Source organism: Brachionichthys hirsutus, chromosome 17, assembly GCF_040956055.1.
Source record: "Brachionichthys hirsutus isolate HB-005 chromosome 17, CSIRO-AGI_Bhir_v1, whole genome shotgun sequence".
Taxonomy (NCBI): domain Eukaryota; kingdom Metazoa; phylum Chordata; class Actinopteri; order Lophiiformes; family Brachionichthyidae; genus Brachionichthys; species Brachionichthys hirsutus.
The window spans coordinates 12,759,039-12,774,436 of NC_090913.1; the positions used below are offsets into that span (position 1 = coordinate 12,759,039).

The following is a 15,398-nucleotide window of genomic DNA, read 5'->3' on the forward strand; positions in this document are numbered from 1 at the left end:
ACGGTAAGATCCGGTTTCCCGGTTTGAACGTGATAGGTCGTTAGACAGCTCTTCTCTGATTGGCTCTGTCCTGTTACAGTTAGCCGCAGTTAGCTCGTTAGCTTAATGAACTAAAGCTAACTCGCGTTTCCTTTCCTGCATGAGAGGAACCTTCTGGAGTTTATTTAAAATGTACTCTTTAAACAGCAGCTTGTAGTTCAGGGTGTTAATGACAGTACACACAGTACTACAGTACTACAGTACACGCAGTACACACGCTCGCTCTGTCAGGTGAATCAGTTTTAATCAATGGCAGCTGAGTCAGCAGCGCAGGTGGTTGAGCAGGTCATCCTATGATCGGGAGGTTGGCGGTTTGAATCCCGGCTCCTGCTGAATGCCGGTGGCCCCCGGGGCAGCCGCGGGTGGAGCACAGAGACGTTCTGGAAGGTTCTGTCAGGTTCTAAATGGCGGTTCCTGTGGTCAGACACCAACTTCGTGCTGGGGAACGCTCAGATCGTGGACTGGCCCATCGTCTACAGCAACGACGGCTTCTGCAAGCTGTCCGGGTACCACCGGGCTGAGGTGATGCAGAAGAGCAGCACCTGCAGGTACGGCCCCCCCGGCCCCTGAGGGCCCCCTGAGGGCCCCCTGAGGGCCCCCGCTGGGTTCACTGGCACCACTGTGTCTGTCCTGCAGCTTCATGCACGGCGAGCTGACGGACAAGGAGACGAGCCACAAGGTTCAGCGGACCTTCCAGGAATACGAGACCAACTCGTTTGAGATTCTCATGTACAAAAAAACCCGTGAGTACTTCAGTCTGGATCACAAATACACGGTTCAGGTTCTGAGTGGGACCCAGCAGGGACAAATGTCCACCGTCAGTCCATTGGTTAGATTTCTGATCACAGAAACTGGCAGACATGCTAACGTTAGCTTGGTCCAGCGTCTGACTCTTTCCCGTCTCTGCGCTGCAGGGTTGCCGGTTTGGATTTTCGTCCAGATTGCTCCAATCAGGAACGAGCAGGACAAAGTCGTGCTGTTTCTCTGCACCTTCAGTGACATCACCGCCTTCAAACAACCAATCGAAGATGAGACTTCCAAAGGTAGGCGGAGCTGTTCTCACTGGCTGGGGAAACAGGAGCGTTCAGAAGGATTGATTAGGACCAGTAGATTACTGGATCTGATCAGCTGCAATCAGAGCTGCCGTTAGCCGTTAGCCGTTAGCCTCCGTTAGCCTGTGGTTCTGTCCGGCCGGCAGGTTGGGGTAAATTTGCCCGTCTGACCCGAGCGCTGACCAGCAGCCGAGGAGTCGTCCAGCAGCTCGCCCCAGCGGTCCACAAAGGGGACAACGTCCACAAACAGTCCCGCCTGGCAGAGGTGAGACCAGCATCAGGCTGGATCAGGTCCTGGTCTCTATATCTGAACCAGCCCAGGATCCAGGGTTCTGTTTGCCCCGGTGCCTTGGCTGCAGGAGCGGTACCCAAATCTCTTTGGGCTGATAACCGGGTCACAACCGGGTCACAACCGGGTCTGTAGTGGTCTAGTAGCAGATTCTGGTGGAATCTCGGGGTCTGCTTCCTGTCTCAGGTTCTCCAGCTGGGTTCCGACATCTTGCCTCAGTACAAACAGGAAACCCCGAAGACGCCGCCGCACATCGTCCTCCACTACTGCACCTTCAAGTCCACCTGGGACTGGGTCATCCTCACGCTCACCTTCTACACGGCCATCATGGTGCCCTACAACGTCTCCTTCAGGACCAAGCAGAACAACGTGGCCTGGCTGGTGCTGGACAGCGTCGTGGACGTCATCTTCCTGGTGGACATCGTCCTCAACTTCCACACCACCTTCGTCGGCCCGGCCGGCGAGGTCGTCTCCGACCCCAAACTCATCCGGATGAACTACGTCAGGACGTGGTTCGTCATCGACCTGCTGTCCTGCCTGCCCTATGACGTCATCAACGCCTTCGACAACGTGGACGAGGTCAGTGGACACGTGTCCCCCCGGTAAAGCCAGTAAAACGTCCTCCGTCCAGGGAAAGGGAGCAGCACGAGTTAAAGGCCATGTCACCGGCAGGAAGTAGTCAGCGGCAGGAAGTAGTCAGCGAACAGGAAGTAGTCAGCGAACAGGAAGTAGTCAGCGAACAGGAAGTAGTCAGCGAACAGGAAGTAGTCAGTGAACAGGAAGTAGTCAGCGATAGGAAGTAGTCAGCGAACAGGAAGTAGTCAGCGACAGGAAGTAGTCAGCGAACAGGAAGTAGTCAGCGAACAGGAAGTAGTCAGCGAACAGGAAGTAGTCAGCGAACAGGAAGTAGTCAGCGAACAGGAAGTAGTCAGCGACCGGAAGTAGTCAGCGACAGGAAGTAGTCACTGAACAGGAAGTAGTCAGCGGCAGGAAGTAGTCAGCGAACAGGAAGTAGTCAGCGACCGGAAGTAGTCAGCGAACAGGAAGTAGTCAGCGACCGGAAGTAGTCAGGAGGAACCTGCTCCTGGAGGACCAGACCGATCAATAGGAGCATTAGTAACGTGTTAATGATCATTGAAGACGAACTCCTCTTCCTCTTCCTCTTCCTCTTCCTCAGGGCATCAGCAGCCTGTTCAGCTCCCTGAAGGTGGTCCGGCTGCTGCGTCTGGGCCGGGTGGCCCGGAAGCTGGACCACTACGTGGAGTACGGCGCCGCCGTGCTGCTGCTGCTGGTCTGCGTGTTCGGCCTGGCGGCCCATTGGCTGGCCTGCGTCTGGTTCAGCATCGGGGACTACGAGGTCATCGACGAGGTCACCAACAGCGTGAGGACGGACAGCTGGCTGTTCCTGCTGGGCGAGACGGTGGGGGCGCCCTACCGCTTCAACGGCTCGGGCTGGGAGGGGGGGCCCGGCCGGGACTCGGTCTACATCACCTCGCTCTACTTCACCATGACCAGCCTGACCAGCATCGGCTTCGGGAACGTCGCCCCCAACACGGACGGGGAGAAGGTGTTCGCCGTGGCCATGATGATGGTCGGATGTGAGTCCGTCTCCATGGAGACGGTTGTTGCTCATGTTACACCTGCTGAGCACCGGGCCGACGGTGTCCCCTGCTTCCTGTCCCCAGCGCTGCTCTACGCCACCATCTTCGGTAACGTGACCACCATCTTCCAGCAGATGTACGCTAGCACCAACCGCTACCGCGAGATGCTGAGCAGCGTGCGGGACTTCCTGGAGCTGTACCAGGTCCCCCGGGGCCTCAGCGAGCGCGTGATGGACTACATCGTGTCCACCTGGTCCATGTCCCGAGGCATCGACACCGACAAGGTGCTGCACGGATCGATCGCCGGCCCGGTCCCAGCCTCGACCTCCGCTTGACCTCTGTCTCTGCAGGTGCTCCAGATTTGTCCCAAGGACATGCGAGCCGATATCTGCGTCCACCTCAACAGGAAGGTGTTCAAGGAGCACCCGGCGTTCCGCCTGGCGAGCGACGGCTGCCTCCGCGCGCTGGCCGGGGACTTCCAGACCGTCCACAGCGCCCCGGGAGACCTGATCTTCCACGCCGGCGAGAGCATCGACAGCCTCTGCTTCGTGGTTTCGGGTTCACTAGAGGTCATCCAGGACGAAGAGGTGGTGGCCATTTTAGGTGGGTACCTCTGGATGCTAATGCTAGCGCGACGGGGCTGTTGAATACTCGATGCTAACGGTCAGACGGCGTTTGGGGAGATGCAGGATGAAGGTGACCGCCGTGGCTCCGCCTCCAGCAGCTTTCTGTGAACAGAGACACTCGTTGGACGCAGGAAGAGTCTCTGTGCCCTCTGGACACACGTCCAAACGAACGGGTCCAACACAACCGAACCCAGAACCCTCTGCAGTGACATCATCACGTCTTCATCCATCTTTGGTTTAGAGACTCCGCCCTCACGGTCCTGTGACGTTTTAGGAGGATGGACCTGGAGCAGCTGTCTCTGTCTGTCCATCTGCAGGTAAAGGTGACGTGTTTGGCGACGTGTTCTGGAAGGAGGCGGCGTTAGCGCCGTCGTGCGCTAACGTGCGAGCGCTAACCTACTGCGACCTCCACGTCATCAAACGGGACGAGCTCCACAAGGTTCTGGAGTTCTACTCGGCCTTTGCGAACCACTTTGCCAGGAACCTGGTGCTGACCTACGACCTGAGGAAGAGGGTGAGTCGGTGCAGGAACCAGTGGGGGGGGACAGGAGGGTCTGGACCAGGGACCTCAGAGGTTCTGTCTGTCCCCAGATGATCTTCAGGAGGATCAGCGACGTCCAGCGTGAGGAGGAGGAGCTGAGGACCAACGGGGCTCCTCTGAACCTCCCTCCGGACCATCCCGTCCGGCGGATCTTCCAGCGCTTCCGGCAGCAGAGGGAGGCGCGGCTCGCCGACCACGTGGAGAAAGGTACCGCCTCCCTGGAGCCGGTCCTAGCGTCCCCCGGGCTCGCCATGGAGACAGAAAACCCGACCACCAGAGGGTCTGCTTTCAGAACCGCCGGCCGGGTCGCACCCACGGCTAAAGGCTGGGGACGATTCACGGAGTCATGGAGCGGCGTCTCCAAGGCCGAGTCCACGGAGACGCTGTCTCAGGACGAGATGTCCCTCAAGAAAACCGACTCCTGTGACAGCGGCATCACGAAGAGCGACCTCCGCTTGGACAATGTAGGCGGGGCCAGAACGCCGCAGGATCAGAGCCCAGTCCGGTCCGACGGGAAGCGGGTCTTCTGTCCGGTCCCGGAGCAGAGCGTCCAAGGCGTCTTCATCGAGCTGAGAGGAGACATCCGGTCTCTGAGCGGCCGCATGTCGGCGCTGGAGGCCCAGCTGGCCCAGATGCTGCAGCTCCTCAAACCCAGCAAGTCCTCGCGCCCCCCCTCGCCGGACTCGGACCAGGACAGCGTCTCCTAAGCTGGACATGGGCTCGGTCCACCAGGACATCCGCTGGACAGCAGTGGCCTGCCGTACCAGAGGGACGCTGAATGTCACACCTTCAGAACTTCTCATGGTCCTGGGTTCTAGTGGGTTCTAGTGGGTTCTAGTGGGCCCGGCCCTGTGACCCGTAGTGAACTAGAAGACGTCTGTTCTGCTGCAGGGTCAGCGCCAACGGACGCTGTGGACCAACTGGAGGACTTCTGGGACAGAACCTGTTAAACGCGTCGAGGTGCGTTTGATTTCCAGCTATCAGGGTCGTCTCTGTCGTGTAGCTGGAGTGAGAGGCTGATCGTACGTCGTGGCGTGACTCACGGGGCCCCGTAAACGCCGTCGGCCCCGTAGACGCCGGCGGGCCCCGTAAACGCCGTCGGCCCCGTAGACGCCGGCGGGTCCCGTAAACGCCGTCGGCCCCGTAAACGCCGCTGGCCCCCATAAACGCCGTCGGCCCCGTAGACGCCGGCGGGCCCCGTAAACGCCGTCGGCCCCGTAGACGCCGTCTGCCCCCGTAAACGCCGCTGGCCCCCGTAGACGCCGGCGGGTCCCGTAAACGCCGTCGGCCCCGTAAACGCCGTCGGCCCCGTAAACGCCGTCGGCCCCGTAAACGCCGTCGGCCCCCAATGATGCACTTTGATCGCCTTTCATCTCTGCGTGATCCTGAGACTCTATTTAAGGAGCTGAAACGGAGACGCTTCAGTGGCTCCGCCTCCTCCTGCTGTCGGTCACATGGACGTGATGACCGCCGTCTGCATGGCGAGCACCTGCGTTCAGGTGAGCCCTCGTACCGTCACGTCGGCGCGGCGACAACAAACCTGCTTTCACTGTCTGGAATGAAAGTGTCAATAAAGATTCTACTATTTGTACTTTGTGTATTTTGATGTCTTGTGTTCATCATCATCATCTTCATCCTCCGGATGCACAGAGAGTCCCTGCGCCCCCCCCCCCCCCCCCCCAGCTCCTCCCTCCTTGTCATTTGATGTTCTGCATTGCGGGTAAACAGCCCCCCCCCTTCCTGGTGCCACAGCGCCCTCTACAGGTCTGTCCCGTTTCTGTTTGTCCCGATCCGATGACGTCATAAAACAAAGATGCGAACAGAAGCTTCATGAAGCTGCCAGATCCAGCTATGCTATGCTATGCTAAGCTATGCTAAGCTAAGCTAGGCTATGCTACAAAGGCAGCGTTCTGGGTCCGGTTCTACTCAAACTTATATTAGCTTAGAAAGTATCGTTGGTATTAATGCAACACTTTAAAGTCTGAATTTGTGATAAGAGTCAATCGGCACAAACTATTGATCGTTCCGATCAGAAAGCTCTCGTAGCTTGAAACGACTAAATCACAGCTGTGAGGTATTTCTGCGTGTGAACTTTAACCAGCTCCGGGTTTTACTGGCTTTTCTGAAGTACTCGAGTAGATGTATCGTTACTGTCCTGCATGTCTCCTGCTCTGCTCTGGGTGTCATGGTAACAGCTGCAGCCTGCGCCCTGATTGGCTGTGTGCCCCGGCAGCGGTCAGAAGTGCTGAGTGGACCGTCCTTTCTGGAGCCCCGCCCCCCGGCGTGTTTGTGGTGCGGCTGAACCTTCTGGTCGCCGGCGGATCGTTTACGTGCCTCTGCAGGAACGCCGGGGGCAGAAGCTAACAGATGTGTGGGGTCAACTGGTAAGGACTGGGGTGTGTGTCCCGGGGGGGGCTCTGGAGGGATTTAACCTAGTCGGTGGGATTGGGCGACCCTGAACGCCTCGCCCGGGGGCCGTGGGGGGGCCGTGGGGGGGCCGTGGGGGGCTGAATGGATCCTCTCGGGTTGGAGCTCGCCGCCGTGCAGACGACGATGGGACGGGTAAAGGGCGGGGCGAAGGAAAGAAACTTGAAGCTCCGCCTAACCTGGAAGGAGGAGGAGACAAGCCGGTCACATCAACGCGAGGACGACGTGGCCCCCGCCAGCCCCCCCCAAAATGAGCCGCCGCGCGTTGCCAGATCTCTCGACGGCACAAAGCCAGACAATCGAGCGTTTTCCTGCAGGAACACAGGAGGCTGCGGCTAGCGTTAGCGGCTCTGTGATTGGCTGAGCTGCCTTCCTGCTCCCTGCTGGTTGGTTCTTCCGACCACGTGAAGGCGGGACACAAAAATCTGAGTTTCTGTTCGATATTCTATCAAAGTTTTACATTTATTAGTTTAAAACAAACATGTTTTCATCCTGTCAGGAATCTGTCTCTTAATTAATGAAGCTAAAGGCTAAGCTAACAGACTTCCTGTTCAGGGAGGAGCAACAGGAAGTCCAACCAGCGGCCTCGTCATGGTCACATGTTTAACTTGACCCAATCAGATTCTGGATCTCCATCGGGCGTGTTCGTGTTAGCAGAACCACCTCCAGGTTCTGGTCAGCCCGTCCGGTTCTGGTTTTCAGCTGATGCTGATTGGCCGATCAAACCGCCAATCACCTCGCTCACGGATGTTGTTCCCGCAGGTTTCCCAAGGGGGCGCTACTGAGAAGCTGGCTCACCAAGTCGCGGCCCAGGTTGCTGCTGCTGATCGCAGGTCTGAAGAGGCCTCAGGTGACCCTCATGAGGAGGAAGAGGATGAAGCGCACCAAAGTAGCGAAGGCCACGTAAGCGGTAAATAACGCTGAGCCCGCTCGCTAGCATCCTGAAGCTACGCTACCAAGCGCTAACCTGTCCCCCCCGTTCCAGAACCTGCAGCCGGCTGCCCCACTTCACCTGAGTCCAGTCCGGAGAGGACCCTGCTAGATATGGAGGAGAACGGCCCCACCGGAGCCGCTCATTGGACGCCTGTGATGACATCACGCCCAGGTGTGTCTCAGGAGAACCCAGAACAGCTGATTAAACTCTGACAGATGCTAACACCTGCCTCACCTCCTTCTGTCAGACCCAAACGTTCAAGCCTCGATCACGGCAGCCAATCAATACAAAGCGTCACCGGAGCTGCTTAGCCACGCCTCCCCTGTAGCTTTCAGGTTGATCAGAAATGCTACCGCTAAATAAAGCTAGCTAACAGAACTCAAACCCAGTCGACTGCGTGAAACATCCCGTAATACGGCGGCGTCCGATAACCTCTGCTATCAATAACACAAAGTCAGCGAGGTCTTCCTCAGTAGTGATGAAGAGTTCCTAGCTGGCGGCGAGCTTCTGTCGGAGGTTCTCGTATCTCAGCAGCTCCCGCTCCGAAACCGACGGCCTGAAGTCCCTCAAGGCGGCAGAGAAGTCCCGCCCAGAGACGAGGACGGGGGAGTCCCGCCCAGAGACGAGGACGGGGGAGTCCCGCCCAGAGACGAGGACGGGGGCGTCCTGTCCAGAGACGAGGACGGGGGAGTCCCGCCCAGAGACGAGGACGGGGGCGTCCCGCCCAGAGACGAGGACGGGGGCGTCCTGTGAGTCCAGACCTGAGGGCACAAACGCCCTTCGTTCAGGGAAGCAGCGACACTCGAAAGATCAGCATCTACCATGTACTGCAGCGTAGTACTCGTATCTACACGGCCTGTACTGCAGCGTAGTACTCGTATCTACACGGCCTGTACTGCAGCGTAGTACTCGTATCTACACGGCATGTACTGCAGCGTAGTACTCGTATCTACACGGCCTGTACTGCAGCGTAGTACTCGTATCTACACGGCCTGTACTGCAGCGTAGTACTCGTATCTACACGGCATGTACTGCAGCGTAGTACTCGTATCTACACGGCCTGTACTGCAGCGTAGTACTCGTATCTACACGGCCTGTACTGCAGCGTAGTACTCGTATCTACACGGCCTGTACTGCAGCGTAGTACTCGCTGTCTAAATGTTATATACTACACATGTTGTGGCGGCTGGACCCCCCCCCCCCCCTCTAATTAGGTACCACGTACTAATACGCGTACGTCGCAGGACCAGCCGAATATGAGATAAAGTGTGACGGGACTCAAACCCAGAACCTTCCGGCCGCGCTGCCACCTTACTGCGCTGCCCACTGCTCCATGTTCTCGTCCCCTACCGTCCCCGAGGAGCGAGATCTTCCTCCTGATGGCCGCCGCCATGGCGTCGGAACACAGAGCGTAGAGGTCGGCGCCGCTCATGTGGGCCGGGCAGCGGGCCAGCAGCTCCGGCAGGTCCACGGCAGGATCCAGCCGGAACCTGGATGCGATTTGGGTCTGGGTCAGAACCGCCTCCGGTCCGGTCGGCTGGACCCGAGCCGGTTCTGATCTTACTTTCTGAGGACGGCCTGGAGGACCTGCAGCTGGGACGCTCGGTCCTCATTGAGTCCAACGTAGAGCAGCTTGTCCAACCTGAGGGACGGCCCACAGACAGGTCAACGGAAGGTTCACCAGCCGGGCCCACGCAGCAGCGTGACCTCTGACCTTCCGGGCCTGAGCAGCGATTGGTCCAGCAGGTCCGGCCGGTTCGTGGCGCCGATGACGAAGACGCCGGGAGACGACTGGAGAGCATCGAGTTCAGCCGACAGCTGGGACACGACCCTGGACAGCCAACGCAGCGTTAGAGGGGGAGGAGCCAGCAGAGACGAAGACAAAGGGGCTGCACCCACCTGTCCATCACCCCTCCAGAGTCTCCACTGCGCCCCCTGCTGGGAGCCAGAGAGTCCAGCTCATCGAAGAAGACGACGCAGGGCGCCGCTGAGCGCGCTCTGCAGAACACTGGAGACATGGACAATGAAGACCCGTCTGTCCAACGGGGACGGACCTGTCTGTCCAACGGGGACGGGACCTCTACAGGGACCAACCTTCTCTGACGTTCTCCTCGCTCTGACCCACGTACTTGTTGATGAGCTCCGGACCTTTAACGCTAAACACAAACCATCAGAGTTACAGTACACCGTCTCCGTGGCAACAGTCAGGAGCCAGACACGCCCGGGGGGGGGGGGACGACGACTCTGTAGCATCACAACAGGAAGTTATCTCACTTTACAGGAGCAGCAGGAAAGACAGAACCCGAGTCGTTCCTTTAGCAGGCAGAAACCTCGGACAGAACCTCGGAGCCGCTTTGTTCTGGATCAGAACCCGAGCTTCCTACCTGAGGAAGGTCATGGAGCACTCGGTCGCCACGGCCTTGGCCAGCAGAGTTTTCCCAGTTCCTGGAGGTCCGTAGAGGAGGAGTCCGGTCCGGTTCAGACCCGGGACCCGGAGCTGAGGGTGCTGCAGTGGCAGCTGGACCGTATCGAGGATCTCTTTCTTCACCTGCTGCAGACCTCCGACATCGTCCCAGCGGACGTCGGGGATCTGCAGACACCAGCTCAGGTTAGCGTTAGCGTTAGCTCGCTACGAGCAGCACGGCGCCGGCGGACCTGGACACCTTGGGCGCCCCGACGGCGCTGGACTGGGCCTGCTGCAGGGTCTCCAGGGCGTCGCTGAAGTCCTGGTTCAGGATGGTCACTCCACTGGAGCACAGGTCCTCCTCCTGTCGGCCCCCCCTGCACGGACACCAGGGCCCTGTCATGATCCCATCACAAGCCGTCGGGCCAGCAGGGTCCAGTCCCCCCCAGAACACTCACCAGGACTGAAGGAGTCTCCTGCAGGCGCACCGACCAGCCTCCACCAGCAGGGCGCTCAGACCCCCCAACACCAACCCCTGATGAGAATAATCAATGACAATGTGAGGACAGTCACCAAAGACGGGTCTCCACTGGTCTGTCCTGGTCTCTACTGGTCTCCACTGGTCTCTACTGGTCTCCACTGGTCTGTCCTGGTCTCTACTGGTCTCCACTGGTCTCTACTGGTCTCCACTGGTCTGTCCTGGTCTCCACTGGTCTCTACTGGTCTCCACTGGTCTGTCCTGGTCTCTACTGGTCTGTCCTGGTCTCCACTGGTCTGTCCTGGTCTGTCCTGGTCTCTACTGGTCTCCACTGGTCTGTCCTGGTCTCCACTGGTCTGTCCTGGTCTCCACTGGTCTGTCCTGGTCTCTACTGGTCTGTCCTGGTCTCCACTGGTCTGTCCTGGTCTCTACTGGTCTGTCATGGTCTCTACTGGTCTCCACTGGTCTGTCCTGGTCTCCACTGGTCTGTCCTGGTCTGTCCTGGTCTCTACTGGTCTCCACTGGTCTCCACTGGTCTGGACTCTGTCCTACCGTCGTGACTTTGGACAGCGTCTCCAGACTGACGTCTGTCCCCAGGTGAAGGTCTTGACTCAGGCTGACCAGCATGGCATGACGTTGCTCTGCAGTCGGGTCCTCTAATGCCACCTGGTGGACGAATGCCGCCATGACACCTGCAGACAGGTCCCTCCTCCTGCAGACCGTCGCCACGACGACCACCCTGACACACACAGCGACCCTCTGAGCGTGTGACGCTGGACGTTAGACAGACGTTAGGAGCAGCGAGGCGGCCGCTCACCTGCTGGGGGCGGAGCCCAGGTGCTGGCAGAAGGCGGCTCGGAGCCGGCTGTCCTCCTCGGAGACGCCTCGGGGTCTGAGCAGGAGCTGCAGGTTCCTGAGGAGCAGGACGCAGGGCTGGACAGAACCAGCCCGTCCAAACGCCGCCGCCAGCTTCGCCTCAGAGGCGGCAGGTGTGTCGGCACACAGGCTGACGCAGTCCACCTGAACAGGTAACCCTTCAGCTGCTGCCCCGGTGCCCCCCCCCGCCCCCCCCCTTACCTTCAGCAGGTGCAGGCTCAGCCGGCGACTCGCCGCGCTCACCGCCGTCACCTTACCGCTGCCTGCAGGTCCGTGAAGAAGAACAGCGCAAGCAGAAAGAGCAGCGCTGCAGACGGAACGATGACATCACTGATCACATGACCCGCTAGGCTCCTCCCACGATGCTGCGCAGGCTACCTGTGACGCAGGTGTGGCAGGATGACGCTACTGAGGAGGCCGACGGTGTTGTTGAGGCCTGGCGGGTACAGGCTGCTCCACAGAGAGGCCCCGCCCACAGAGTAGCAGGGGACACTGCTATTGGTGGACGATCCCTGAGGGCGAAACAAAATCACAGATTCATTCACCTGTTCAGGTGAGCCGCTGGGAAAACAGGTCGGGGTCAAAGGTCACCAGGTAGAGGGAGGTGTGCAGTTGGTCAGCCAGGAAAGCTCCTCCCTCTTCTTCTTCCTGTGTCTGCGCAGACGGACACACCTTGTTCACTCTGAAGAACAGCGCCGGACACCTGACGGGTCAGAGGTCACAGTGATCACCCGAGACACCGGTCAGGTGGGCGGGGACACGGTGCGCCCGTACCTGTGGATGTCCTCCAGCAGCTCAGGATGGTTTTCTGCCGGGACAGTCAGGATGTCTCCCAGTGAGACCAGTCTGGACACAGAGACGCTACGCTGGTTAGCTCGGGAGCCTCTTGATGCTAACCGTTAGCATGTTAGCATAGCAACAGTCAGCTGACCAGCTCACCTGGCTGTGCTGAAGTGTTCTGACAGCAGCTGGCGGCAGCGGCTCGGCTCAACGTGGACGGGAGACGCCACCGGCTGGACGTGGAGCTCCCGGGACAACGGTGGACAGCGACAGGAAGTGTCAGAGCTCCGCCCACCAGGACAGAGGCTCCACCTCTGAAACACAAGAGATGATGTATGTGTCTCTGTCTGTCTGTGTCTCCGTCTGTCTCTGTCTCTGTCTGTCTGTCTGTCTCTGTCTGTGTCTGTGTCTCCGTCTGTCTCTCTGTCTCTGTCTCTGTCTGTCTGTGTCTCCGTCTGTCTCTGTCTCTGTGCGTGTCTCTGTCTCTGTCTCTGTCTGTGTCTCCGTCTGTCTCTGTCTCTGTCTGTCTGTCTGTCTCTGTCTGTGTCTGTGTCTCCGTCTGTCTCTCTGTCTCTGTCTCTGTCTGTCTCTGTCTGTGTCTCTGTCTGTCTGTGTCTCCGTCTGTCTCTGTCTCTGTGTGTGTCTCTGTCTCTGTCTCTGTCTGTGTCTGTGTCTCCGTCTGTCTCTGTGTCTCTGGACCTTGATCCTGACGGTCCCGGTCTTCTCGGGGGCCTCGTCTCCTCCTGTCAGGTTGAACCACAGAGTCCTGGATACGAGTCCTTCTTCCTGGTCTTTCTGCAGGTCCGGTTCTAGATCTACCGCCAGCACTGAAACCAGCCGCTCTCTGGGTGCCCCGCCCCTTTGAGAACAGGCCCCGCCCAGCCTCCACAGCTTCACCCACTCCCGGTTGAACAGCCCCAGCCTCAGCAGCAGCTGTGTACCCACAAAGAGACAGCTGTCCCCGTCCACGGCGGCGCCCCGCCGACCTCTGACCCCCACCCACCGGTCCGGGTCCCCCACCCGGACCTCCAGCCTGCACTCCAGAGCCCGCAGGACTCCGGAGACGCCCGAGCCCAGCAGCTTCCTGTAGTCCAGCAGAGACCGCCCCCCTCCGAGGCCGTCGGCGTAGTGAGCGAAGTCTGACACGCACAGGTGGGGGGGCCGTGCTGGGGGGGCCGTGGGCGGTGCTGGGGGGGCCCAGCAGTCAGTCAGAATCAGGGAGGTGTCAGCGGTGATCCGACCCTGAGTTACAGGTGAACACTCCAACACCTGGAGCTCCATCAGCTGCTGCACCTGAGAACCAACGAAGAAGAGAGGTGAGGGGAGAGGCCTGCTCGTACCAGCAGTACTAGTAGTACCAGTAGTAGCAGTAGTAGTACGAGTAGCAGTAGTAGTACTAGTAGTGCGAGTCGTAGCAGTAGTAGTAATAGTAGCAGTAGTACGAGTAGTAGTACGAGTAGTAGCAGTAATAGTACGAGTAGTAGTACTAGTAGTACGAGTAGTAGCAGTAGTAGTAATAGTAGCAGTAGTACGAGTAGTAGTACTAGTAGTACGAGTAGTAGCAGTAGTAGTAATAGTACTAGTAGTACGAGTAGTAGCAGTAGCAGTAGTAGTACTAGTAGTACGAGTAGTAGCAGTACTAGTACGAGTAGTAGTACGAGTAGTACTAGTAGTACGAGTAGTAGTACTAGTAGTACGAGTAGTAGCAGTAGTAGTACTAGTAGTACGAGTAGTAGCAGTACTAGTACGAGTAGTAGTACGAGTAGTAGCAGTAGTAGTAATAGTAGCAGTAGTATGAGTAGTAGTACGAGTAGTAGCAGTAATAGTACGAGTAGTAGCAGTAGCAGTAGTAGTACTAGTAGTATGAGTAGTAGCAGTAGTAGTAATAGTAGCAGTAGTACGAGTAGTAGTACGAGTAGTAGTACTAGTAGTACGAGTAGTAGTACTAGTAGTACGAGTAGTAGCAGTAGTAGTACTAGTAGTACGAGTAGTAGCAGTACTAGTACGAGTAGTAGCAGTAATAGTAGCAGTAGTAGTACTAGTAGTACGAGTCGTAGCAGTAGTAGCAGTAGTACGAGTAGTAGTACTAGTAATACGAGTAGTAGCAGTAGTAGTAATAGTAGCAGTAGTACGAGTAGTAGTACTAGTAGTACGAGTAGTAGCAGTAGTAGTAATAGTACTAGTAGTACGAGTAGTAGCAGTAGCAGTAGTAGTACTAGTAGTACGAGTAGTAGCAGTACTAGTACGAGTAGTAGTACTAGTAGCAGTACTAGTACGAGTAGTAGCAGTAGTACGAGTAGTAGCAGTAGTAGTAGGAGTAGTAGCAGTAGTAGTAGGAGTAGTAGCAGTACTAGTACGAGTAGTAGCAGTAGTAGTAGGAGTAGTAGCAGTACTAGTAGGAGTAGTAGCAGTAGTAGTAGGAGTAGTAGCAGTACTAGTACGAGTAGTAGCAGTAGTAGTAGGAGTAGTAGCAGTACTAGTAGGAGTAGTAGCAGTAGTAGTAGTACTACTAGTACTGGTTCTATCAGCACGCCATCAGAACCGCTGTGAGCCCAGTGGTTGGCCCTTGCTTTCTGTGACGTCATCGGTGCTACCCAATGAGTCTACCATGTGACCTCATGTAGTCATGGCAACAACAACATCACCAGTGACGTTTATTGCTTCGTTAAAATGTTCCGTCATTAACGCGTTTTAAGAATCAATAAAATGCTTCTTAATTTGCTGCTTATTTCTAAATGAATGAATTAAATGTTGACGACGTGGACGCACCTGCCCCGGTTCCGGTTCCTGCCCCGGTTCCGGTTCCGGTTCCTGCCCCAGCAGGTGTCGGGGAAGCAGCAGCGGGTCTCCCTGCCGGGCCAGTAGCCACTGTCCCGGGCGGCAGAGCTCCAGCAGCCCGCCGGAGAACTGCTCGGTCCCGGCCCCGCGGAGGCTCTGCCTGCAGCGGGCTCCCAGCACCACCCTGCCCAGGCGGACCGGCTCCAGGGCCCGCACCGTCCCGGTGCCGCCGAGCCGCTGGAGCCCGTGGTGCCGCCAGAAGCGCTGGCTGGTGAACAGCCGGACCCGGGCCCCGGACTCTGATCCGGGGGAGCAGCCCGCTGAGCAGCCCGCTGTCTCCTCCTCCGTGGTCGCGTGAACACGCAGTAAAATGCCCCCCCGGCCGAAGCCCCGAGGCCGCAGCAGGACGGTCGGTGGGTCGGTGTCCTTCTGGAACACCGAGCCCAGGTCAGATTCCAGCATCAAACCATCCAGAGGACTCAGGTGAGACGGAAAGCTGTCCACACAACACAACTGCACCTGCGCCGCCATCTTGGAACTGCGTCATCACGGCTGAAGGTAGGTCATCGCTGC

General features: G+C 58.0%; 2 protein-coding genes and 1 long non-coding RNA gene across 3 annotated transcripts in view; 2 read left to right on the top strand and 1 right to left on the bottom strand.

Annotated features, from left to right (window-relative positions):
• The window catches only part of LOC137907141 (potassium voltage-gated channel subfamily H member 1-like), a 5,263-nt gene extending 408 nt beyond the window's left edge, over positions 1–4,855 (top strand). Inside the window, exons 3-12 of the mRNA XM_068751453.1 lie at positions 464–587; positions 676–782; positions 954–1,082; positions 1,238–1,356; positions 1,567–1,959; positions 2,558–2,978; positions 3,066–3,265; positions 3,332–3,584; positions 3,925–4,121; positions 4,199–4,855. Of these exons, the coding sequence (XP_068607554.1) occupies positions 464–587; positions 676–782; positions 954–1,082; positions 1,238–1,356; positions 1,567–1,959; positions 2,558–2,978; positions 3,066–3,265; positions 3,332–3,584; positions 3,925–4,121; positions 4,199–4,855 (2,600 nt within the window). The remainder of the gene's footprint in view (positions 1–463; positions 588–675; positions 783–953; positions 1,083–1,237; positions 1,357–1,566; positions 1,960–2,557; positions 2,979–3,065; positions 3,266–3,331; positions 3,585–3,924; positions 4,122–4,198) is intronic.
• Positions 4,856–6,426: 1,571 nt separating this feature from the next.
• On the top strand, positions 6,427–7,899 carry LOC137906404 (uncharacterized). Its single transcript, XR_011105901.1, has 3 exons — positions 6,427–6,532; positions 7,338–7,485; positions 7,561–7,899. It is a non-coding gene; the product is annotated as an uncharacterized lncRNA (long non-coding RNA).
• A 94-nt stretch (positions 7,900–7,993) lies between these two features.
• pex6 (peroxisomal biogenesis factor 6) lies at positions 7,994–15,356 on the bottom strand. The gene is made up of 18 exons (XM_068750664.1): positions 14,817–15,356; positions 12,747–13,340; positions 12,207–12,361; positions 12,042–12,113; positions 11,859–11,970; positions 11,646–11,779; positions 11,469–11,574; positions 11,209–11,411; positions 10,944–11,130; positions 10,372–10,448; positions 10,173–10,290; positions 9,894–10,099; positions 9,604–9,665; positions 9,409–9,517; positions 9,224–9,340; positions 9,074–9,151; positions 8,857–8,999; positions 7,994–8,132 (listed from the first exon to the last, which is right to left on the bottom strand). The coding sequence occupies exons 1-18, from the start codon at positions 15,354–15,356 to the stop codon at positions 7,999–8,001; spliced, it is 3,147 nt and encodes a 1,048-aa protein (XP_068606765.1). The 3' UTR covers positions 7,994–7,998.
• Between the last annotated feature and the right edge of the window lie 42 nt (positions 15,357–15,398).

Excerpts from the sequence above, each read along its gene's own strand:
- pex6 (XM_068750664.1), bottom strand. The coding sequence starts at position 15,356 with ATGGCGGCGCAGGTGCAGTTGTGTTGTGTGGACAGCTTTCCGTCTCAC. Across the intron at positions 10,100-10,172 it reads GCGCCGTCGGGGCGCCCAAG|ATCCCCGACGTCCGCTGGGA; the intron begins GTGTCCAGGTCC and ends TGGTGTCTGCAG. Across the intron at positions 9,152-9,223 it reads TCGCTGCTCAGGCCCGGAAG|GTTGGACAAGCTGCTCTACG; the intron begins GTCAGAGGTCAC and ends GCCGTCCCTCAG.